The sequence below is a fragment of the Mustela nivalis genome, assembly GCF_964662115.1.
Source record: "Mustela nivalis genome assembly, chromosome: 1".
In the NCBI taxonomy this organism is placed as follows: Eukaryota; Metazoa; Chordata; class Mammalia; order Carnivora; family Mustelidae; genus Mustela; species Mustela nivalis.
Genome location: NC_139020.1, coordinates 119,185,164 through 119,210,196, shown reverse-complemented (window position 1 = coordinate 119,210,196; position 25,033 = coordinate 119,185,164). Strand labels below are relative to the sequence as shown.

Sequence of the window (25,033 nt, the reverse complement as noted above, 5' to 3'; positions counted from 1 at the left end):
TGATGGACTGGAAGAATTAATATTGTTAAAATGCCCATGCTACCCAAAGTAATCCACAAATTCAATGAAATCCCTATCAATATTCCAGTGGCATTTTTCACAGGATTTGTTTAAACCTAAAATTTGTATGGAACCACAAAAGACCCCAAATAGCCCAAGCAATCTTGAAAAGAAAGAACAAAGCTGGAGGCATCATATTTCCTAATTAAAGACTTTATTGCAAGGCTAATAATCAAAACAGTATGTGATTGGCATAAAAACAGACACACATATCAATGGAACAGAATAGAGAGCTCAGAAATAAACCCATGCAAATATGCTCAATTTGTTTTTTAAGTTTTTATTTATTCTAGTTATTTAACATAATATAATATTAGTTTCAGATGTATAGGGTCAATTAATTTTTGACAAAGGATCCAAAATATACAATGGGGGGAAATATTCTCTTCAATAAATGGCGTTGGAAAAACTGGAGAGCCACATGCAAAAGAATGAAATTGGATCCCTATCTCTTACTCTATGTGAAAATCAAATAAAAATGTGTTAAAGTCTTGAATATAAGACCTGAAGCTATAAAACTTCCAGAAGAAAACACAGTGTGTAAACTCCTTGGCATTGGTCTAAGTGATGATTTTTTTAGATTTCACACCAAAAACAAAGGTTAAAAAAGCAAAAATAAACAAGTAAGACTGCATCAAACTAAAAAGCTTCTGCACAGCAAATGAAATCATTATCAAAATGAAAAGGTAACCTATATAATGAGAGAAAATATTTGCAAACCACACATCCAGTAAGGAGTTAATAACCAAAATACACAAGGAACTCATACTTAATAGCATAAAAAAAAATTTTTTTAGGGCAAATGACCAAAGAAGACATACAAATAGCCAACAGGTACTCAAAAAGGTACAAATCATGAGAGAAATGCAAATGAAAACTACAATGAGAACATCTCACACCTGTTAGGATGTCTACTATCAAAAAAAAAAAAAAAAAAAACACAAAGAGAGAGAGAGAGAGGTACCTGGCTGGACCAGTCAGTAGAGCATGTGACTCCTGATCTTGGGGTCATGAGTGCAAGCCCCATGTTGGTCATAGAGCTTATTTTAAAAAAAAAATTTTTTTAAGACAATAGATATAATAGAATATGATTCAGCCCTAAAAAAGAAGGAAATCCTGCCATTTGTGACAACATGGATGGATTTCAAGAGCATTATTTCACTAAGTGAAATAAGTCAGACAGAGAGAGACAATATATGTGTAAACTTAAAAAAATGGAACTCATTAGAAACAGTGAGTGGGTGGTTGCTGGGGGAAGGGGTGGATGGATGGGTGAGAGTAGTTAAAAGGTACAAAATTCCAGTTATGAGATTAGTAAGTTCTGGGAATGTAATATACAGCATGGTGACTATAGTTAATAGTATATTTGAAAGTTGCTGAGAGAAAATGTTTAAAATTGTCACCATAAAAAAGAAGTAACTATGAGAGGTTATGGTTGTGTTAACCTTACTGTGATACTCATTTTGAAATATGTACATATGTCAAATCACCACACCTTAAACTTACACAGTATTATATGTCAATAATAACTCAATAAAGCTGAGAGAAAAAAGAGAAGAGATAACAAATCCTGGCTAGGATGTGAAGAAAAGGAACCCTATACAGTTGTTAGGAAGGTAAGCTATCAATGGTAGGAAGGTACAACCACTATGGAAAACAGTAGGAGGTTCCTCAGGAGATTAAAAATAGAACTACTATATCATTCTGCAATCCAACTTCTAGATATATATCCAAAGAAAACAAATCACTATCTTGAAGAGATACCTATGTTCCCATGTTCATTGCAATAATACTCACAATAGCCAAAGTATGGAAAAAATCTGTGTCGGTTGACAACTGAATGGACAAAGAAAATGTGAACACACACAGGAGTATTATTATGCCTTAAAAAAGAAGAAAACCCTGCACATGGCTGAATTTGGAAGGCATTGTGATAAATGAAATAAGCCAGACAGAGAAAAACATGCAGAGTATCACTTATATGTGGAATCTAACAACAACAAAAAGTCTAACGTGCAAAAATAGAGCAAAAGGATGGTTTCTAGATGGGACACCTGAGTGGCTCAGTTGGTTAAGTATTCAGCTCTGGATTTAGGCTCAGGTCATGATCTCAAGGTTGTAGGACCAGGCCCTGAGCCCAATAATTAGTGGCAAGTCTGCTTGAGATTCTCTCTCTACCTCTCCCTCTGCCCCCACCCCTGCTCTATCTCTCTCTCCTCTCACTAAAAGAAATAAGCAAATCTTTTTTTAAAAATACCCAACTTTGGTAGCAATGTGGATGGGACTGGAAGAGATTATGCTGAGTGAAATAAGTCAAGCAGAGATAATCAGTTATCATATGGTTTCACTTATTTGTGGAGCATAACAAATAACATGGAGGACATGGGAAGATGGAGAAGAGAAGGGAGTTGGGGGAAATTGGAAGGGGAGGTGAACCATGAGAGACTATGGACTCTGAAAAACAACCTGAGGGTTTTGAAGGGGCGGGGGGTGGGAGGTTGGGGGAACAAGGTGGTGGGTATTAGGGAGGGCATGTATTGCATGGAGCACTGGGTGTGGTACAAAAACAATGAATACTGTCAAGCTGAAAAGAAATAAAAATATATATGTAAATTTTTTAAAAAAGGTGGTTGTTAGAATTTGGGACTGGGAAAAATAGGGAAAGGCTGGTAAAGGGTATAAATTTTCAGTTATAATACAAATAAGCTCTGAGGATCTAATAAATAACAAGGTAACTATAGTTGATAATTCCATACTGTATAATTGAAATTTGCTAAGAGAGTAGAACTTAAGTGTTGTCATATACACAAAGATAACTATGTGAGGTGATGGAGAGATAGATGTATTCATTACCCCTGTGAGAATTCTTTCACAATGTATACGTACATCAAATCATAGTGATATACACTTTTTTGTTTATTTAAATTCAATTAGGTAACATACAGTGCATCGTGAGTTTCAGATGTAGTGTTCCATAATTCATCAGTTGCATATAACACCCAGTACTCTTCTCATCACGTGCCCTCCTTAATGCCCACCCGCCAGTTTATCCCATCTCCCCGCTCGTCTCCCTTTCAGCAGAGATGAGCTGTTTCCCAGAGTTAAGAGTCTCTCATGGCTTGTCTCCCTTTCTGATTTCTTCCCATTCAGTTTCTCTCCCTTCCCTTATGATCCTCTGTGCTGTTTCTTATACTTCATATATGAGTGAAACCATATAATTGTCTTCTTCTGATTGACTTATTTCACTTAGCCTAATACTCTCCAGTTCCATCCACGTCACTATAAATGGTAAGTATTCACCCTTTCTGATGTCCATTGTATATATGGACCACATCTTCTTTATCCATTCATCTGTCAATGGACATCTTGGCTCCTTCCACAGTTTGGTTATTGTGGACATTGCTGATATGAACATTGGGGTGCAGGTGCCCCTTCTTTTCACTACATCTGTATCTTTGAAGTAAATACCTAGTAGTACAATTGCTGGGTCATAGGATAGCTCTATTTTTTATCTTCTTGAGGAATCTCCATACTGTTTTCCAGAGTGGCTGCACCAACTTGTATTCCCACTAACAGTGTAAGAGGGTTCCCCTTTCTCCACATTCTCACCAACATTTGTTATTTCCTATTCTTGTTCATTTTAGCCATTCTGACTGGTGTAGAGTGGTGTCTCTTTGAGGTTTTGATTTGTATTTCCTTGATGACAAATGATCCAGTCATGGATTGGGTAGAAGACATGAACAGACATTTATCCAAAGAAGACACACAGATGGCCAACAGACAAGTGAAAAATGCTCAACATCAGTCATCAGGGAAATACAAATCAAAGCCACAATGCAATGTACACTTTAAATATATTATAATTTTGTCAATTATACCTCAACAAGACTAAAAGAATCACTAAAGAAGATTTAATGCAGACACTTACCAGTCACTAAATTATATATTTAAATAAAGTTTATAATCTAGAGAATATGTAAGTAAATATAAACACCTGGGGACAATTAGATACATTTTTTCATTAAGTTTTCAACTATTCTCTAGAATTATTTAATCCAACATTGTTGTTTTCCATAATATAAAACTACCTCCTTCCTTGTGAGCAACTTTTGCCAACTTTAGACTGTTGGAATGGATAGAGATGGGTCCCTGAGGAAGTATGGAGGTAGAAGAAACACTTGGGGTCTAACAAAGTTAGAACAAGTTTTTGAAGCAAGGAAACACCAGCTTTAACATGTCAACAATGTAGGTGAACACCAAACTGGTGTGATTGATAGGTACTATGAACACTCTACTTCCTGTAACTTATTTGTTCATTGCATGCATAAAACTCACCATTACATTTCTTCATCTCAGCCAAATGTCAACACTCATGGGTGATTTTTGTTAGTCATCTATACTTTTTTGTGAAAGATTTGCAGATTCTTTTGTAAGAGTAATTTTTAATAGATGAGATAGGAAAAATAGGTGAGTACAGTAACACCTAAGGGTATTGAGGGAGTGACGGAAATCTGAGAGCCTCACAATTTTGGCTACAGCACTGCTTAAGTTCATGTAACTGGTTATAAGCTGTTGGCATTTAGGGCCTTTACCAAGAGCAGACCTACATACACAATAGGAACATTGTTCTTAGAGGCAATAAAACAAACTTAACAACCATATACCATTTCTTTCCATATTTCTTACTCTTTGGATCTAGATTTCCTTGGCAAGATACCTGATATTTGCTGTCTTTCCCCATTTTCTTGGCTTACCAGGCCCTGACAGGGAAAAGGCCTTAATAAGTGCATAAGCCCACATTTACATAGTCAACTTATTTGCATAAGACATCAAGAAAATTCAATGTGAAAGAAAGATGGATTTTCCCCCTAATAAGTGATATTGGAACAATTAGCTATCCATAAAGAAAAACAAAGGAAATTTGATCTCCTTCACACACCATACAAAGTAAATTTGAGATGGATCATACATTTAAATGTAAAAGCTAAAATCATAAAATGCCTAAAAGAAAATATAGGAAGATATATTACTGAACCTTAATGTCAGTGAATATTTTTTAAACATGACATAGGCAATAACCATGAAAAATGTGGACTTCATCAAAATTAAAAATGTCTAACTCATCAAAACACACCCATTATGAAAGTAAAAAAGACAAGCTACAGACTGGAAGAAAATTCGCAATATAAATATATGCATGTGTGATTAAGAACTCACATCCAAAATACATAAAGAACTTTTCCATAGAGAAGAAAAGGAGGAGGCAAGACTTGAAGAGAGGCTTCATGAAAGAAAATATCGAAATGATTCTTACACCACATACAAAATAGATGGAAGACCTAAATGTGAGACAGAAAACTGTAAAAATCCTGGAAGAGAGGACAGGCAGAAACCTTTTGACATCAGCCATAGCAACTTTTTTCTAAATACGTCTCTTAAGGCAAGGGAAACAAAAACAAAAATAAACTATTGGGACTATCTAAAAATAAAAAGCTCTGCATAGCAAAGAAAACAATCAACAAAACTAAAAGACACCCTACAGAATGGGAGAAGATATTTGCAATAGTTCCATACGTTCACCCAGTATGCATCATGACAAGTGCACTCCGTAATACCCATCACCTATTTAAGTGATGTTTCTGGTAAACATCAGTTTGTTCCCTATTGATAAAGGGTTAGTATTCAAAATGTATAAAGAACTTATACAACTCAACATTCAAAATACACAAAATCCAATTAAAAAATGAACAGGAGAAATGAGCTGACATTAGTCCAGATGCCAACAGACACATGAAAATATGTTCATCATCACTTACCATGAGGGAAATGCAAATCAAAACTACAATGAGATCTCACCTCACACCTGTCAGAATGGCTAAAATTACCAACACAGGAAACAACAGGTGTTACCAAGGATGTGGAGAAAGGGGAACTCTCATGCGCTGTTGGTGGGAATGCAAATTGGTGTAGCTACTCTGGATACAATATGAAAGTGCCTCAGAAAGTTAAAAATAGAGCTACCCTACAACCATAGTAGTACTAGTACTACTTGGTATTTACCCAAAGAATACAAAAGCACTAATTCAAAGGCATTTGGAAGTAGTCCAGTGTTCACTGATTGATGAATGGATAAAGAAGATGTGGTATATATATGATAGAAGATTATTCACCCATAAAAAAGAATGAAATCTCTCCATTTGCAACAACATTAATGGAGCTAGAGAGTATTGTGCTAAGCAAAATCAGTCAGTCAGAGTAAGACAAATGCCATATGATTTCACTCATATGTGGACTTTAAGAAACAAAACAAATGAGCAAGGGAAAAAAAGGGAGAGGGAGAGAAATCAAGAAACAGACTCTTCCTTATAGGGAACAAACTGATGTTTACCAGAAACATCACTTAAATAGGTGATGGGTATTACGGAGTGCACTTGTCATGATGCATACTGGGTGACGTATGGAACTATTGAATCACTATATCATACAAATGAAACTAACATAACACTGTATGTCAACTAACTGGAATTAAAATAAAAAAGGAAAATATCCAAGTGATTGATAAGCACATGAAAAGGTGCTAAAAATTATTACTCATTCAAGGAGATGCGAATTAAAATCACAGGGAGATACACTATATATTCACAGAAATGTCTAAAATTTAAAAAGACTAACATAACAATACAAATTTTTGAAGTGGATGGGGAAACCAGAACTTTCATGAATCATTGATTGGAGTTTGAAATGGTAAAACTACATTGGAAATTTTTTGGCAGTTTCTAATAAAGTTAAACCTTCCCCATTCCTTATATCCCTGGATTTCCACTCCTAGGTATATACTCAAGAGAAATGACTTATTTATAGTAGATTTATTCAAAATAAGCAAAAATAGAAATAACCCAAATGCCCATCAGTAGAATAAACAAACATGGCTTATGCATATAATGGAATACCATACAGAAATAAAGAAGTAGACTATTTGATATAAGCAACAGCATGGGTGAATGTCAAAATCATTTTGCTGAGCTGAAGAAGCCAAACACAAAAGAATATCTATAGTATGAGATTTCTGTCATATGTGGAATTTAACTTCACGGAGGAAGGCAAAACCGGAAGAGACTCTTAACTAGAGAGAACAAACTGAAAGTTGTTGGATGGGAGGTGAGTAAGGGGAAGGGATAATTGAGTAATGGGCATTAAGGAGGGCACGTGATATAAGGAGCATTGGGTGTTATATGCAACTGACAGGTCACTAAATTCTACCTCTGAAACTAATAATGCTCTACATGTTAACTAAATTGAATTTAAATTTTTAAAAAAGAAAATCAATAGTATAAAATTTAAAAACTGGAAAAGTACTGGTTGAGCAGACTGTAGTGACTGGGAAGGGATATGAGGGAACTTTCTGAGATGATGAAACTATCCTATAACATTATGTGGGTGTATACAACTATAAAAACTTAAGCACCTATTATTGAGGTATACATTAAAAATGTGTTCATCTTGCCACATATAAATTGTACTTCAATTTAAAAGAAGTGTGTGTGGGGGGGAGAATCCCACATGAAACCTCAAATATGTGCGATCCAGATGGGAACTGGGAACTACCCAGCCAAAGAGACCAGTTTGGAGAGGAGGAAACTATGCCTCCCCAGGGGTCTGGCCGAGCTCTAAGGGCTCACTCTCTTATTCGCTTCTGTCCGCTCTATTTTGCTACACAGCAATTCAGGCATGAAACTCTGACAACGAGCTCCCTTAAAAAAAAAAAAAAAAAAAAAAATCCACTCCTACCAAACATTTTGTAAGTTTAGGCAACTTTTTTAAGCTTGCGGTTCAAAGTCACAGAGAACAGTCTCATCTTAAAGCACAGGCTGACCCTCTTGAAACCTGGCTAGCTGAACTGTCTCCCCTTCTCTCCAAAAGCAGAATAAAAGCTGCTTTTCTCAAGACAAGATGCCAACCGGGACGCCTGGGTGGCTCAGTGGGTTAAAGCCTCTGCCTTCGGCTCAGGTCATGATCCCAGGGTCCTGGGATGGAGCCCCACATCGGGCTCTCTGCTCAGCACGGAGCCTGCTTCCTCCTATCTCCCTCTCTCTGCCTGCCTCTCTGCCTACTTGTGATCTCTGTCTGTCAAATAAATAAATAAAATCTTTAAAAAAAAAAAAAAGACAAGATGCCAACCTTCACACCCAGATCACAGAGTCACAACATTGTCCCCAAAAAGTCTGGACAAGGAATTCTTTCGTAAGAACAGAGCACTCCTTCTGAAAAAAATTCTTTCAGAGAACTCCCTCTTCTCTGTGCTTAGCCACACCGCTCTGGCTGAAGCAAAGAATGGAGGCAAAGCTTTGTAGCTAAGTCCTCTTTCCCCCTCCCCCATATCTTCTCCCCCTCCCCTCCAAGCCCTGGGGGAGCTCTGAGAAACCTTTAGAGCCCTTAGGGGCAATTTGAAAACTACTGTAGTAACATGGGGTGAGGAAAGACTGACAAAAGTTGAGTTTGTCAGAGACACTCCCTACACTTTTCCCGTGTATGGAGTTGGAGTAGAGCGAGAGCAGAGATTCTAGTTCCATGAGTATTGATAGCACTGGGCCCTTTGAGGTCTGCCATGGTCACAGGCTGCCACCCACCAACTAGCTCAACAGTCCACGTGCATCTCTAACATAATATCTGCTGAACAGGGGCTGTTGACCCCCAACTCTCCTCCCCTCCACTGATGCTTCCTCACCTTCCCCTGGGCTCTTCCTCCCACCTCCCACGGTCTTAGCCCCTCCTCCAGGTCTACCATGATTTTAGTTGGCAGGACTGACATGGCTTTCCTCAGTTCCAGTGTTGGCCAACACCTCCTTGAAGGCTGGTTCTGCAGTTCTCTGCAGTTCTCCACAAGGCCCTTGTCCAGCCCTAATGATGACAAGGAAAGCCCAAGCTTCATAGTCCTCTGAAAAGTATGAGAAACTTATTCTTATCATTTATAAAAAGTAGCTATTTTATGAGAAAATAATTGGGTTTGCCAAACGAGTCTTATCCCTGTCAAAGTTCATCAGAAATTTAAGTATGTTATCAAGAAAGCTACTTTCTTCTCAGAAAGAGATTATAAATTATATAATACAAAAAAGGTTCGGTCCTAGACCATATTTGAAAAATAATTGTATTTCATGGAAGCTAACATCTGGCTACTATGGGAGAGACTCTTGTGCTTCTTAGTGAAGTAACAAGACAGAAGTTTAAATTATTGGTGACTTACTAAGATGGAATAAATTCAAATTAAGCAAGATCTTCATATACCCAGCACTCCTGTTTTGCGCCAGAGATCATTGGTATGTTAAGTTCCTTCGACTTCTCTCCTTTCTCATTTTCACGGAGTTAGAATGTCCAGTCTAGCATTATTTTTTATTCCACAAGACGTTTTATGAAATATGGTTGAAAATCAAATTTTTATAACTAAGGCCTCTGAAATATCAAGACTCATTATATCTCATTTCTGCATTACATTAGCAATCGTTTGACTAAATTCTTTTGCCAAGGTCTTCATTCTCCCTAGGATTTGCCTGGGAAAGGGGGAGAGATGGTTTTCTTTTCCCAGTTATACATTTATATATTCAGTATTGACCAACTTGTTTAAATATGTTTTCATTCCTACATATCCAAATTCTATTTAATGGTACAGTTATCTTCCTGGTCATCCAAACAAAATACCTCCATGAAACACTGATTCCTTTTTTTCTTGTCCCCACTTCCCTCCCAATACTCTTTTTATAAATTGTCATACCCATTCCTCTCCAATTCACTTGAGACAACATTGGATCAGGATTAACTTTTCATTGTTCCACTTCGAAAACTCCCTGATCAATCTTTCTGTCTTTAAGATCTTGTCCCTCAATCCAGCCTACACATTGCTTCCAATTTTATCTTTCAAAAGCACACATGGTTTCTGTACAGCTCAAAAATTTTAGTGAACTCTGTTACCTGACAATTCAAGTTTAAAATCTTTCACCTGTTTCTATGACCGATCTTCAATCAACCTTACCTCTTACTTTGCGCCTCACCATGAGCATTGCCAGGAGGAATAACTTTGTCCTCCTTTGGGGCACACACTTCAAATGGGGTCTTTACAACCCTTTTTAAGGCAATGTGTTGATGCAGTGGTAGCTGAGACTCTAATGGAAGATATTAGAGGAAGCAGTATAAAATATAAAAGCGAGGGGCACCTGGGTGGCTCAGTCATTATGCATCTCCTTTGGTTCAGGTCATTATCCCAGGGTCCTGGGATCAAGCACCACGTTAGGCTCCCTGCTCAGCGAGAAGCCTACTTCTCCCTCTTCCACTCCCCCTGCTTGTGTTCCCTCTCTCACAGTGTCTCTCTCTGTCAAATAAATAAATAAAATATTTAAATATATATATATATATAAAAGCAAGAACAAGAGACACATAAACAAGGTGTTTAAAAGGTAGTGCTTTTTTACCTCAGCTTTTTTTGGGGGGAGGTAACTTACATACAATAAAGTCCACCCATTTTAAGTGTACAATTTCATGAATTTGGGTAATTGACACCATTGCATAACCACCACCACCATCCAGATATAGAACAGTACCATCTCCTGAAAATATTTCCTGCGCCTTTTTGTATTAGATCCTTTCTCTCACTTCCAGCCAGAGGCAACCTCTGATCTGTTTTTGTCACTTTAATTTTTATTAACAGAGATATTAATTTTTGTGCTTTTCTTTTCTGCACTTCCATGTGTGTGACTTTCCCCTATCAGAGGCATCCATACTACCTTGAGAAGAGCTAGGACATAGTAGAAACGTAAAGACAAAAGCAATATTTACTTTGTGTCAGTTTTTGATTCTAAAAGAAATTTTTGAGTCTCAACAGGGAATATCCAAGAGTAACAGGCATAGACTCTAGAAAGAGAACAGAAGATATGCTGCTTACCCCATGCCTGACCACTGGGGAGATTAGATAAGTATCGCCTGAACTAGTTGGTAAACAGAAAGGCAGAAATGGACGTGACCTTGAGAAAAAGTTGAAGGCCTAAATATGAGAGAACCTGACTTAGAAAGGTCACAGGAAGATGTGAAGGATTATCTATGGCCAGAGCTAAGTCATCAGATGACCCGTGGCCTCTTGAGTGAGTACCATGTCATTCACATTTGCTCTTTCTCTCAATACATGGATGAGGGCATTCCATGGATATCCATCTGCATAGCAAGCCTTAGATTATCCTGTAAGACACCCACCTATCTCCAAAAATTTTCAAGTACCTGCCAAACTTTATAAAGAATGAAGCACCTTTCTAATAGATAATTTATATAATATATGTTATATAATCAATTATAATATGAAAATATTAATGTATAATATATTATATAATAATACAATATAATATATAATCTATAATATGATATAATATAATACAATAATATAACACAACCTCCAAAATATATATATTTTATATAATATATATAATAATAATATAATAATAATTATATATAATAATATTATATATTATATTATTATCCCTAACAATATACTTTGGAGGTTGTATTATATTATTAAATATATGATATAATACATATATTATATATTATATAATAATTTTTATATAATAGATAATAATATAATACAACCTCCAAAATATATATATAATATAATAATATAATACAACCTCCAAAATATATTGTTAGGGATAAAGCAAAGCATATAATAGATTATGCGGTAGGGTACCATTTGTACCATTTATAGAAGAAAAGTATATACAGACATATATGCATGTGTGTAGTTAATTATTTACATATTCGTACATATAAAGAATATCTCTGAAGGATACAGAAGCTGATGACAGAAAACAGAAGGGTGGCTGAGGAATAGAGTGGTGAAGAATTCCTTATACTGGAAACTCTTTTGTTACTTTTGAACATTTTTATCATGTGTGTGTGTTATATACTCTAAAAACCGAATAAAATAATGCAGGTAAATATTCACTCAAAACAGCAATTTTGCTTCAAGATAATTTACCTCCAGAAGCTGTCACATATGTACAAAAGGGAAAGATGCAATATTGGATTTTTTTAAAGATTTTATTTATTTATTTGATAGACAGAGATCACAAGCAGGCAGAGAGGCAGGCAGAGAGAGAGGAAGGGAAGCAGGCTCAATGCTGAGCAGAGAGCCCGATGTGGGGCTCGATCCCAGGATTCCGGGATCATGACCTGAGCTGAAGGCAGAGGCTTTAACCCACTGAGCCACCCAGGCGTCCCGCAATATTGTTTATAAGGGTAAAAAGCTAGAAAAAACCCAAGTCTTCATCGGTAGGGGAAGAAGTATGTAAAATGTGGAATAGCATATAGCAGTTAGATAGAATAGATGATGGTTGGTAAGTAGGTAGGTAGATAGATAGAGATCAATCAATCATCAAGTAACAATTAAAGGAAATAAGCCAAACTGATCTATCTGTGTGTCAACATGGAAAATCTCAAAAACATGCCAGACAGAAAAAAGTATATATAGAGTACATGTTTATCATATAACATAAGTAAATTGTTTAAAAAACACACTAGGTAAATGTATGAAATGGGTTAGAAGGATACCAAACTCACAGTGTAGTTTATCTCTGCAGAGGCCAAAGTTGGGGGCTCGGGGGTGGGAGTGGGAGACCAGTAATACTGTATTTCTTAACAACAACTATGAAAGAAGGAAGGAAGGGAGAAAGAGAGAGAGGAAGGAAGGGGAGAAGGAAAGAAAGAAAATAGGGAAAGTAGGTAAGATAAAATGTTAAAAGTTTTAAATCTGGGTGATTGGAATATAGGTGATTGTTGTTTTACTCTTTGTGTTTTTCGGTAGTTCTAGAAGTATAAAACAAACACACAAATAAACAGTAAAATTCAAGTGTCCAGCCAAGGCTCTCCAGACAGACTCTTTTACTTTCTTTATAAAGTCAAATAAATTCTAAACAATCAACCTTGACATTATTAATACATATACCTTTAAAGTATAAAACTTTGTATTAGAGGTTTTACACATTGGGAAACTCTGGTCGTGGCTCCAGCTTTCATTCTTCAGATGCAACAGGATGGAACCAACGTCAAAGAGAACGCGGGGAAGTCTGACTCCCTGTGAGGACGTGACTCGGGGGGCACACCCATTTGTTCATCCTCAGCCCTCAATCTCCCCAATTCCTACTGGCCTATTCTGTTGAGGAAGCAGCATGGCTTGCTTTGAGAAATATTCATTTTCCCTGTGCCTTTTTGCTCTTTGTGAAAAAGAGAACCTTCTGGAGGTGGAGCTTGTTGAGCAACACCCTCTTTAAAAACCAGAGTCTCCACGCTTCCTTGATCACTTCAGTTCCAGCATCCTGCCTAGCAAAGAAGCAATTAGCCAAAATGATACCTGGAGGCTTAACTGAAGCCAAACCGGCCACTCCAGAAATCCAGGAGATTGCTAATGAGGTGAGTTGGTATATCTCATGAAGAGGATTGATCCAAAATCTTGGTTCCTAGGGGGGCCGTGTTACGCGTGTGGGTGAACATGAAAACCAGCAGAACATTGGGAAATGTGCGGTTTTGTTCAGGCTTCCTTACAACTAAAAACCTTTTCGGCTGAAACCTCTAATAATCCCAACCACGAGAGTGATCTTGAACATGTAACATCCCTTCTCAGAGCCTCAGTTTCCCCATTTATAAAAGAATTTATATTGGGTCATCTTTATAGGCTTCCAATGTATGAGTCCAGGATTACTAATTCAGTTTCTGATGAAGCTTCTAATCTTACCAAATGGAGCCAACATGTAATTAAATCAGCTTTTTAACAATTTAACAAACTAGACTTCGCACGCTCTGCGGGGAAATTTTTTTAAATGGGTTAAATGAAGAGCAACATTGCAAAGACAATCCACTTCCACACTTCCTGCCAATTTGACTACATAGAAAAAATTATAGTCTCATCATATTGAGAATATGATTAAACTAGAAGGGGAGTAAGGGGAGTGGCATAGTCTATGCTGATTCTGAAACTGATGATGGTGAAAACAGAACTCAATGTTTTTAGCAAGTTGATACATTTTTTACATGTTTGATTAGCTATCATCTATATGATAAAATTTTATTATACTGTTTATTTTATGAAAAGAAAATATATATAAATTATCATGTTAGGTTTGTAAATTGTTTCCCTATTTTCTTGTATCATTCCTTGTTTTTTCTCTCTGAAACTTCTTTCTATGACCCTGGCAAATAAGACTGGCTACTTGTGTAAGTGAAAGAGATAGGATTTCTATGTTAAGGCTCTGGAATGTTCTCTAGAGATGCGATGCCTGGATTTCTGTCAACTCATTCTTTGGGGATAAATGTTTCCCTTTCAAGAGTTCTTTTTGAAAAAAGATACTTTTGTAGCTTTTCTTCTTCCCAAAGATAATGTTAAGTCATTAGTACCTTTATTTGAGGTCAGAATTCTCAATCTTCAGTATTCACAAACTTCAATGTATACATATATTACCTGGGGGTCTTGTTAAAATGGAGATTCTGACTCAGAACCTGGGGTAGGGTGGGTCTGAGAACCTGAATTTCTAGCCCGCTCCCTGGTGATACCCAGGCTGCTGTCCATGACCTCACTGGCTACAGATCTGGAGATACGTAAATCCAAGAGGCCTACGGGAGATGGGTTTTCTAAAAGCAGAACACTGGGGGCACCTGGGTGGTGCAGCCTGTAGAGCCTCTGAATCTTGGTTTCAGCTCAGGTCATGATCACAGGGTCTGAGATCGAGCCCTGTGTCAGGCTCTACGCTCAGCACACAGTCTGCTTAAGACTCTCTCCCTCTCCCTCTGCCTCACTCCCTGCTCTCTCTCTCTCTTAAATAAATAGATAAATCTTTTTAAACAATAAATAAAAAACAAAAGCAGAGCCCTGCAAAAAAAAATTCTTAATTCTATTTGTAAGATGAAGATCACACCTCTTGCTCTGCTGATCTCAGAGCTGTAAGGACTACTTAAGGTGATGTGCATAAAATGACCTGAAAACAAGAAAAAAATATGCATAGGTGAGGCTTCACAGTTATTTGCTTCAAATCTTTGCCCAAAGTTACCCGTGACCTTGGAAAATCCCCCTGAGATTTTCCAGGAAACAGAGCTATAAGAGAAATGGGGGAATAACAGAGATTCCACATACAGAGAGTGTGCAGAAAATTTCAATGATTTTTAAAAAGCCTATCTTGGTTAGCAAGAATAATTTTTTTAGTAAGAAGCTATAAGAAGGCCTTGCATTTAAAAAAAAAACCATCTGTGAGCCACATCTTAAATTATGAAACTAATTTGAAAGTGTGTTTCTTGCTGCTTACCTCAGGCTCCAGCCCTGTCAAGGAGGCAGAATGAGAGATAGGTATGAACAATAGTTATATCACTCTTAGAAAGGTGCACTGTGGTTTTAAAAGCCTTGTCCTCCATTTGACCTCTCCTTTGGTCTTTATAACCCCCGGCACAGGGAAGGAAATCATCATGTCCATATCTCAGATGAGATTTCAAACTGAGATTCAAAGAGGTTAATACCTGTCTAGTTAAGAAGCTAGCTTATCTTCAGATTTTTGACCACTTGCCTTTTCCACTATACAGTGGCAGGAACATGGAGAAGCATGGAGGTTGAGGGAAATATGTGGTATGGCAAATTGCCTTATCCGTGTGGGCAGCCAGCCTCGGATTTCAATCAATTTGAGAAATGAATACCAATGAATCATTTCTTGACTATCTCTTAGGTGTCCAGCATTGTGTTAAATGTTACAAAAGATACATAAGGACTTTAAGACATGGCCCCTGTCCTCAAGGGGTTTAGAGTCCATTTAGAGAAGCCAAGATAACTGGAACATAATAAAACAATCTCCAATTAGGAACATTGTTTAAATCATAGGTTTGGGACCAGGAAGGACATTAGAGTTTGCCCATCAAAGCTCCTAACTTTCAAGTGAATAGTTACTGTGTAGTAGTTCAGCTTCTCAGGTATTAAGCTCCCAGTTATCATTTGGCTTCCCTCTCCCAGGAGAACCTTAGGGGGCAATTCCCAAATAACTATTAGAAGGCAGAAGAATGGGCAGTTTAGGAAGCACTTTCCCATGAAGGATAAAATTAATCTCCCCACACACAACCCCAAGAGTCAGGTATTACCAAAACCACTTGTAGGTGAAGAAATATAATCAAACATCTTCTCCAAGATTACAGAGTTAGTTAGGTGCCCAGTCAGAGTCAGGCAAATGGGCAGGTGTTGGGAGTTATACACTTAGTCTGATCTGAGGTGGTCCTAAGGAAGACCACCACTACCTGTCGTTTCCCTTGTCATTTTATCCCTTTGTTTTTTAATGTATTCTATTTTTTTTTAACTCACTTTTTAATTAGCAATAATCACGCCTCGGATAAACCGCATTGGCTACGATACTGCCACTCTTTTTAAAATGCAGGTATTCTTAGAGGAGCTTAAGTTTATCGGCTCTCGCTCTCCTTAACAGAGAGTTTTCTCAGTGGAATGCCAGCTGAAGGAAGAACTCCATCTGGGAGACAAGGGAAGGAATGGGAGGCCATCTCACAGAGAGGTGAAAGCATCAAAGAAAAAGTGGGAACTGCAGGTTTAAGGAATTTGACGTCACAATGAAAAAGGGAGGGATGCCTGCATGGCTCAGCCAGTTAAGTGTCTGCCTTCAGCTCGGGTCATGGAATAGAGTCCCACATCTGGCTCCCTGCTCAGCAGGAAGCCTGTTTCTCCCTCTGCCTGCCATTTCAATTCCCCTGCTTGTGCTCCCACTTTCTCTCTCTCTCCGATAAATAAATAGCTTACTTTAAAAAAAAAAAAAAATGAAAGAGGGATGTTGGATAAGGTCAGAAAGAGAAGAAAATCAAACAAAGAGTTCCAGGTTGAGGAGCCTTGAACATTTCTGAAGGCAGGAGAAAAGAGTCCCCATTCTGAAGATGAAGGAGACTGAACTGAATGGTAGTTATGTATCACATACCACTAAAGGATGCAAATAGAGCTTGTTCCCAAGTACACATGAAAGAAATCCCCTTTCCCAGGATTCTCTGTATTAGTTGAGCGTCTCTGCTATCCTCTCCTATATCCTCTTATTCCTTCTAGGAAGACAAGGTGCCATGAAGAAAAACAGCCCTGGTTTCTTCATTCAGAAAACATTATGTACACAGTACTGTGTGAATTGCTATAGGGACAGCAGGGAAGATGGTTCTTGCCTTCAGAGAAATTTAGAAAGGGGATACACTCAAGGCAATAAAGGTTATATTTGACCTGAGAATTGGGATGGGAATTCTGAGCACGTTTATTGCAGGAAAGAACTGTTATTTCAATAATTACTCTGGGAAATGAAGGGTACTATTACGCACTCACAGGTAGATACAGACACACACACGCACACATACACACACCCCCTACGTCAGACCTAATTGCTGAATGCCATTCCTGGCATCCACACAGACCATACACCATACAAACACCCCCTTTGCATACCATCATGGATACCACACCCCGGAGCTCAGCGTGTCACCGCTGTCACTCACCCACACATTTGTGTTCTCCTCTCTGACCGGCGCCTCCCCATCAATCACCTCTGCCACTGCCCCACACCCAGAGAACCTGCCATTCAGCCACACCACGGTCTTTCAGGCCCTCACCCTCCCATCTTCATCAACAGAACATGCTCAGGCCCACTTGAGTGCTCATCCAGCCTGGACCGTGATTGGCTTCAGGCATTCTTCCACCCTTGATTTCTGTTGACCCTGTGAAATTCCGGCATTCCAGTCCTCAATTACACATCACCCCCATTGCCACCACTTCCTCTTCAGCTTCTGCTCCAGGTTCAGAGAACTTTGCTCAAGGAAGTTGCAGAACCACAGAAACTCGCTCAGTACAAATTTATGAATGTATGCCAGCGAACAACTGCAACAGGAACCTGGGGCTGCCGGAACATCCTGTCAGTCACATCCTGTTGGCCTTTTTCTAGAGCCCCAGAGAGGTGGACCTGGGCCTTCTCTCTTCTTGGCTTCTCAATCTCTCCCATCCCCATGGCCCCTCCAGCCTGTGTCTCAGTTCCGTCTCCTAAAGATTGCAGTCAGCTGGTACAAGAACACTCCCAATTTCCATATCCCTTGTTGGATCTCATTCCTCCCTCTAGTCAAAGACTCTGCCCTTCCTCTCTTATGTGGGGTGCCATCATTTCTTGCATACTAGGTGCCTTGCCCCACGCTTGCCCTTCCCTCAAAAACAAACAGATGACAAATGTCTGTAGGTCATTTCTCATCAGCCCTACTACACTTTCATGCTAAACCCAAACTCTCCTTCCTTCTCTGGAAAACATGCCAAAATATGGCCTACCCATGTTGCCACTATTACCTTTCTATCCATTCTTCCCTATTTTATGCATAGTCTAAAGTTTTTGCAGAATGATTATAGATAGGGAAAGTGCCTAGGTCTGTTGGGTGCAACACAGCTCAAATCCTCAGATCCCAGAGGACTAACAACTCACCAAGATTCATTCCCTACAACAGTAAAAATATATGAACAACCCTAGGGTAATTGTATTTTACCAGCCGCTCCTCCCTGAGAGCATCCTTCTCCAGGCTGGGGCCCGAGTGACAGTGGCTGGGCTCATACTGTTTCTTCCATCATCTCAGCCACGACTGTGTATGGAAGGCTAGGGAAGGGGAAAACCAACTGTGTTCAGCTCAAGGTCTGTCTGTGTTCCAGCAGGTCCCAGACCACCACTCCCAGCTGACATCCACCCTCCCAGCACCCATCCCTTGGGGGGGGTCTTTCAGTACCAAGCTTGCCTTCTGAAAATTAAGGTTTCACTGACCAGCTCCTTCTTATTCTGCCCCTTTCCTGCTCCTCAGCTTCGACCTCAACCTCCACCCCTCCCACCCCTGGTTCATAGCATCCGACATTAGAAGAATACCAGCCTGTTCTACTGGGAAGAGAGAGCAAGGCTACAGGCTCTAAGTGCCATAAACCTGAAATCACGGCACACAGTCTGACAGGTGCCCGTGTACTTACCAAAACAAACCAGGACACTGGAAATCAGCTCGCTTATGGAAGACTCTGGACTTGTAAACTGCATAGATGCAGTGAAAATGTTATAGATTTTGTATGTTTTTTAAGACAAGGACAAATAGAAATAAAATTTTCTGATATGTGGTTAAAAAAAACAATGACCAAAAGACTGGAAACCAGAAGGAATACAGATCATTACAACAGATAAATCAGATACTTAAGCTATCGGGCAAGGGATTGAAAACCTTAAGTAACTGTAATTAATAATTTTTCAGCCTTAAGCAGTCATGGTCTCTTCATAGCCTTGGGCCTCTCGTTTGTAAAATAAGATTTAACTGGATAACTTTGGGTTTGGAGATTAACCCTTTCCAACTCAGCTTTTAACTTGACCAGTACCCAGCATTGACTCAGAAGTATTAGATAGGAGAAGCAAGAAAACAGTAACTCTTCTCCTTACTTGACTTCTCTCTGCACTTCTATCTTTTTCCCCCTCTCTCATTCCCCACTTCCCATTTCTGATTTTTTCCTCCTCACAATTTGTCTTCTTCCTTTCTCCACTCTGAAGCTTCATTTTCCATCTCAAGAAAGCAATAACACCTTCTTCCCATCTATTCTGAAGGTCACAGGAGAAATGGGTGGTGGTCCGTGAAGTGTTTTACCCTCAAAAGTGGTCTAAGAACTCAAAAAGTTGGGAAACATTTACATCTTTGAAAACCAACTCTGGCACCCAAACCAAGGGGCTGATAGAAAAGGAATTCAATATGTCCGCCCACAGATGGGAAGGCCTGAATGGCCTTGGGAGAACCTAGATGCATGGGAGACCAGCCTGAAACATGTAAAATGCTTGAGTGAATAGCAGGGAGGCAACTATCCAAGAAACAAGGTATATTGAACATACACATCTATTTTCTTTTCCCTCTAGATGACAGGAAAAAAATGAGGGGGAAAAGGCACAAACCCACACCTAGAGAGACAATGGAGATAGGCAAACACCACCTCAAAGATACTGACCAAACCTTGGAAGATGGGAAACAGATGAACAATGGAAAATGACTGGCCACTTAGATGGAGCCCAACCCCAGATGGGAGTGATGAGCCAGCAGCAAGCGGATTCGTGGTGCAGAATTCCAAACGGCTCAAACACGAGCAATGCCAGAAACGTAGGACAATGAGAGTGAGGCACGGGGCTAAAGCCGGGAAAACTGAGAGCAGCAGATCTGTATCAGGAGCAGTTAGGCCACCCCCAGATCTTTCCCTTTCATTTATCTCAAGCTCTGGCAGAATTCTGGAGCCCTACTCTTCACAGAGAGTGAGTCAGAGAGAACAGAGTGGCAACTAGCGTATCAGCCTCAGCTGAGAGAAGGAATGAAAGACCGATACTGAAAACTGGTAAATCCAGTAAAAGTTCACACAATGAATTTGAGACACACCATTCCCTTGTCATGTCAGGGTTTAGGCATGCTGCCACCAAAGTTTATAATCCCTCTGTTGTAGACAGAATGGTGGCCAACATCCTAATCCCTGAGTCTTATAAATGTGCTATCTTACATGGCAAAGGAAATTACAGATGTGATTAGATCAAGGATCTTGAGGTATACTATACTATTTTTGTAACTTTGAGTCTGAAATTACTTCAAAATAAAAAAAATTCAGGTGAAATAGTAATTATTGCTCTCCCATTTTTATTAATCAAAGCCATATATATCAGAGTTCTACTAGTGAAAATATTACCATGTTGCCATATTACCACACTGACTTGATGCAAATTCAGCCAAAAGCCACAAAATTTAACATTTTAGCTAGCTCATGTAATCTTATTAAAGGCAGATCTTTTCTTTTCTTTGAAATACTGAAAATAGTTCTTATTATGATGTTTGAGGACCTTTAGAAGCACGAGTTTCCCAGACTTGAAAATCACATAAGTGGAATCCATTATAGCTTTGATATAATGTGTTTCTTTTTTTTTTCCTCCTAAGGTTAAACCTCAGCTTGAAGAAAAAACAAACGAGACTTATGAAGAATTTGAAGCTGTAGAGTATAAAACTCAAGTAGTTGCTGGAATAAATTACTACATTAAGGTTAGAGTTCAACATCCTTACTGGGTTCACATCAGTACTAAAAGATACTGCATTTCCCACTTTGGTTGATGTTCCCTGTTACCCTGACCGTATATTTTGTCCCTTCTGGTTGTCCTAAATGAAATTTCCCAAGTGTTAGACTTTTAAATTTGGCAGATGATGATATATTGCCACCATCTGTTTCCTGTGAATTTAGAAAGCTTTCCAAATTGACTCCTTCCAAATTACAATTAGAATTTACAAATTACAATTTTTGGAAATTGTATAGAAAGAAATTTCATAACGTTTCCAAGAATGCTTAGTTTGTGGCCGTGGCGCTTTTTGTGTGAAATGAGAGGATATCTCGGTTGCCTGAAGGCCTGGAGCTGGACCAGATGCTATCTTGAAACTTATTCCACTCTTTATGGAATCCTTGTGAATCTATGTGTCTAAATTAAATGGATTTTAGGAATGATTTAAAGTAATTTTGGGTTGGAAAATAACTGAAGCTACTGTTGTTCTTTACACAGTATTCTGGTTAATAAAATTAAAATCATTTGTCAATTCAAGTAAGTGGATTCAATTTGTGACACTGTAGGTATAGTTTAAAACAGTGGAGCATTTAAAATAATTTTAAGATTAATTTTATAACTATATCATTAAACTAAATGATGCACTATCCAGTTCTATTTGAAGAAAATGGTTGTGAAGTTAAGAGGAAAACAATTCAACTAGTCAACCATCGATATTTGAGACCCATCTTCATTCTTTCGCACTGAGATGATAATTCTGATTTAATAAATCAGATAAATAAATAATAACAACAGACATTCAAACACATATACTTGAGATTTACAAAACCATTTGACCAAGGCACAGTCTGGCTTATTCCTCTTTAACAATTAGCTACTTAAGAAATAAAATGTTAAAAAAATGTTTTCAGGGACGCCTGGGTGGCTCACGTCTGCTGTTGGTGTCTGCCATGGTCTCTGGTCATGATCTCAGGGTCCTAAGATCAAGTCCCACATCAGGCTCCTTGCTCAGTGGGGATCCTGCTTCTCCCTCTACCTGTTGCTCCCCCTGCTTGTGCTCTCTCTTTCCCTCTCAGAGAAATAAATGAATAAATGAAATATTTTTTAATGCTTTCTGCAAAAAATAAAGTAAAATACAATAAAGTAAGAGGTCCTAACCATCTCAGCATAGGAAAATGACAACACTGGGTCATGTAAATGGATCAGCCCAGTCCTACCAAATTTGAGCTCCTCGTATATGCCAGGTCCTGGGGTGGCTCACATGAATGAGATCCTGCCTGATACTTAGAAAGCAGCAACATTGTTTCCCCCTTTCTCAATCTGCTTTCTTCACAGCTGAAAAACATTTTTCCAGTTAAAAATGATTTTGTTCGAAGACAAGAAACATTCCATCAAAATTGGGATCATTATTTTAATAATTATAATTAGTCTAAGTTCATGAATTTCATATAGTAACCAGCTGATGCATTTCTTAAAAAACTCCTCAGAAAACTTAAAAATTCCATCCCTTAAGACCACCTACCTAAAAGGATTTAAAAAAAAGAGAGAGAGAGAGACCACCTGCCTAGTCAAATTTCTCCTACTGGATTACAACTCCTAACTCCAGTTCCCTCATTATTTCCTGGCTGTCTAGTTGATCTCTGCTCTGAACCACTCTCTACATTTAAGGTCTTTCTGGTGAAGTGACCTTCTGTGTTCTTTCCCAAGTATCTATCTATTAAGAGGCAGGTGGAGGAATGGAAGGGCTGCAGGCTTTCTGGTGTCAGACAGTTCCGGGTTGGAACCTTATTCAACTTGTTCCACTAGCAGTCCCTGTGTGATCACAGCCCCTCATCTTCCCTGAGCCACAATGCCCTTATCTGCACGATTCAGATAAAAACCTACTTTGCAGGGTGCCAGGGTGGCTCAGTGGGTTAAAGCCTCTGCCTTCAGCTCAGGTCATGATCCCAGGGTCCTGGGATCGAGCCCCGCATGGGGCTCTCTGCTCAGCAAGGAACCTGCTTCCTCCTCTCTCTCTCTCTCTCTCTCTCTGCCTGCTTCTCGGCCTACTTGTGATCTCTGTCTGCCAAATAAATACATAAAATCTCTTAACAAAATAAAAAATTAAAATTAAAAAAAAAAACCCTACTTTGCCAGGTGTTGTGTGAAATAAAAGAGCTAGAAATTTACAACGTGCCAGGCTCTAAGAGCTGAGCATGTATTCTCTTTTAATCCTCTCAACAAATCTATGAGATAAGTATGATCATTTCCCTTGTGTTACTGATGAGAAAATGGAGCCTCAGGGAGATGAAGTAACTAACAAAGGTCATACAATTATAAGAGAGGGCCAGGATTTGAACCCAGGTGGTCTGATTCTTATCTACTGGCTGTGCTGCTTCTAATAATGTCTGCAAAGGCTGATGTCCTGTCCAAACGCAGAATACTTTTAAAACGTTAAACTGTAGGGGAATCTGGGGGGCTCAGTTCGTTGAGCATCCAACTCCTGCTCTCAGCTTGGGTCTTGATCTCAGGGTTGTGAGTTCAGGCCCCGCACTGGGTTCCATGCTGGGTGTGGAACCTACTGAAAAAAAAGTGGTTACACTATAGAGTGAAAAGAACATCGATGTTGGACTCTAGATTTAGGTTTTGACTCTGTCGCTTACTAGCTGAGAGATTTATGGAAAATTATTTAATCTCTTCTAATCTGCTTCTCCATTTGTAAAACTGTTATTTTTCTACCTTTGTTCAGGCCTATAGTAAGAAGTATATACAATGTTCATCATAGCCTTTGAATCATAGTAAACATTTGCTGAATGGCATTTGTTAATTAGGAAGGGACGTCAGAACATAAAAAATATTATTCTAAGACAAAATTTTTATTGTCCCAACCAAAAACAAAAGTAGAAATTCTCATCATGATTTTCTAGGTTTCAGGTTCATGCCCATACTACCATTTCAATTTTCACACCAATGACTAACCAGCAAGATCCCTTTACTTTAAAGGGACACTATAGACTGTCCATCCCCTGCTCTCTGCTCAGTCCTATCAGTGGGCTTTTATAATGTAGGTGCTAATATAGATATGGGAACCACACCTCCCAAATTTTCTAGGACAATTCTGATTTTCTCCTCCCTTTTCAAATCATGTGGCTAATAAAGTACCCCAGTCTGGAAGTCAGAAAACAGAATCAATAAGGAGACTGTCACTTGTTTTCTTGCTCTGTGCATCTTTGAAAATGAAATACACTTTCATTGTGCCCAAGCAGTAGGAAATTATAAAATAAAATAATGAAATAAAATAAGGGCTTATGCCTCTTGCCATGCCTTTAGCCTGTCCTTTCTCATAAAATAAGGTGGTAGGTTTATGAAAATCAAGGTCTAAAAATTCTGATCTAGAAATACTGTTCCTGAAAAGCTTATTTCCCTTGGCATAGATCCATCTGAATGAATCTCCTTTTCATTTTTTTTCTTTGTTTATCTTTTAGGTGCGAGTAGGTGATAATAGTTATATTCACATGAAAGTATTCAAAGGCCTTCCTCAACAAAATTCTACTTTGACACTTACTGCTTACCAGACTGACAAAAGCAAGGACGATGAGATCACAGGCTTTTAGCAGCATGTTCCCGAAGTGGTCTCATGTTTTCCACTGGCTACTGATTAATGTTCCCTGCTAATAAATGTAACTATCAATAAAGAAGCATTCCTTTTTTTTTTTATAATTTTTTATTTTTTATAAACATATATTCTTATCCCCAGGGGTACAGGTCTGTGAATCACCAGGTTTACACACTTCACAGCACTCACCAAAGCACATTCCCTCCCCAATGTCCATAATCCCACCCCAAGAAGCATTCCTTTTCAAATAAATTGATTTCTACAA

At 38.6% G+C, this 25,033-nt stretch overlaps 1 protein-coding gene across 2 annotated transcripts; it reads left to right on the top strand.

Moving 5' to 3' along the window:
• Positions 1-13,203: 13,203 nt before the first annotated feature.
• On the top strand, positions 13,204-25,033 carry CSTA (cystatin A). 2 transcript variants are annotated; one of them, XR_014308546.1, is made up of 4 exons: positions 13,204-13,503; positions 21,061-21,162; positions 24,638-24,850; positions 25,003-25,033. XR_014308546.1 is itself a non-coding variant. In XM_082719573.1 (3 exons), the coding sequence occupies exons 1-3, from the start codon at positions 13,438-13,440 to the stop codon at positions 24,764-24,766; spliced, it is 297 nt and encodes a 98-aa protein (XP_082575699.1). In that variant the 5' UTR covers positions 13,204-13,437; the 3' UTR covers positions 24,767-24,861. The 2 variants fall into 2 exon arrangements, 1 of the variants encoding a protein (XP_082575699.1); XM_082719573.1 differs by lacking the exon at positions 25,003-25,033 and having other exon boundaries at positions 24,638-24,861.

Coding starts and splice junctions, on each gene's coding strand:
- CSTA (XM_082719573.1), top strand. CDS start 13,438: ATGATACCTGGAGGCTTAACTGAAGCCAAACCGGCCACTCCAGAAATC. Junction 13,504..21,060: donor TCCAGGAGATTGCTAATGAG/GTGAGTTGGTAT, acceptor TTTCCTCCTAAG/GTTAAACCTCAGCTTGAAGA. Junction 21,163..24,637: donor GAATAAATTACTACATTAAG/GTTAGAGTTCAA, acceptor TTTATCTTTTAG/GTGCGAGTAGGTGATAATAG.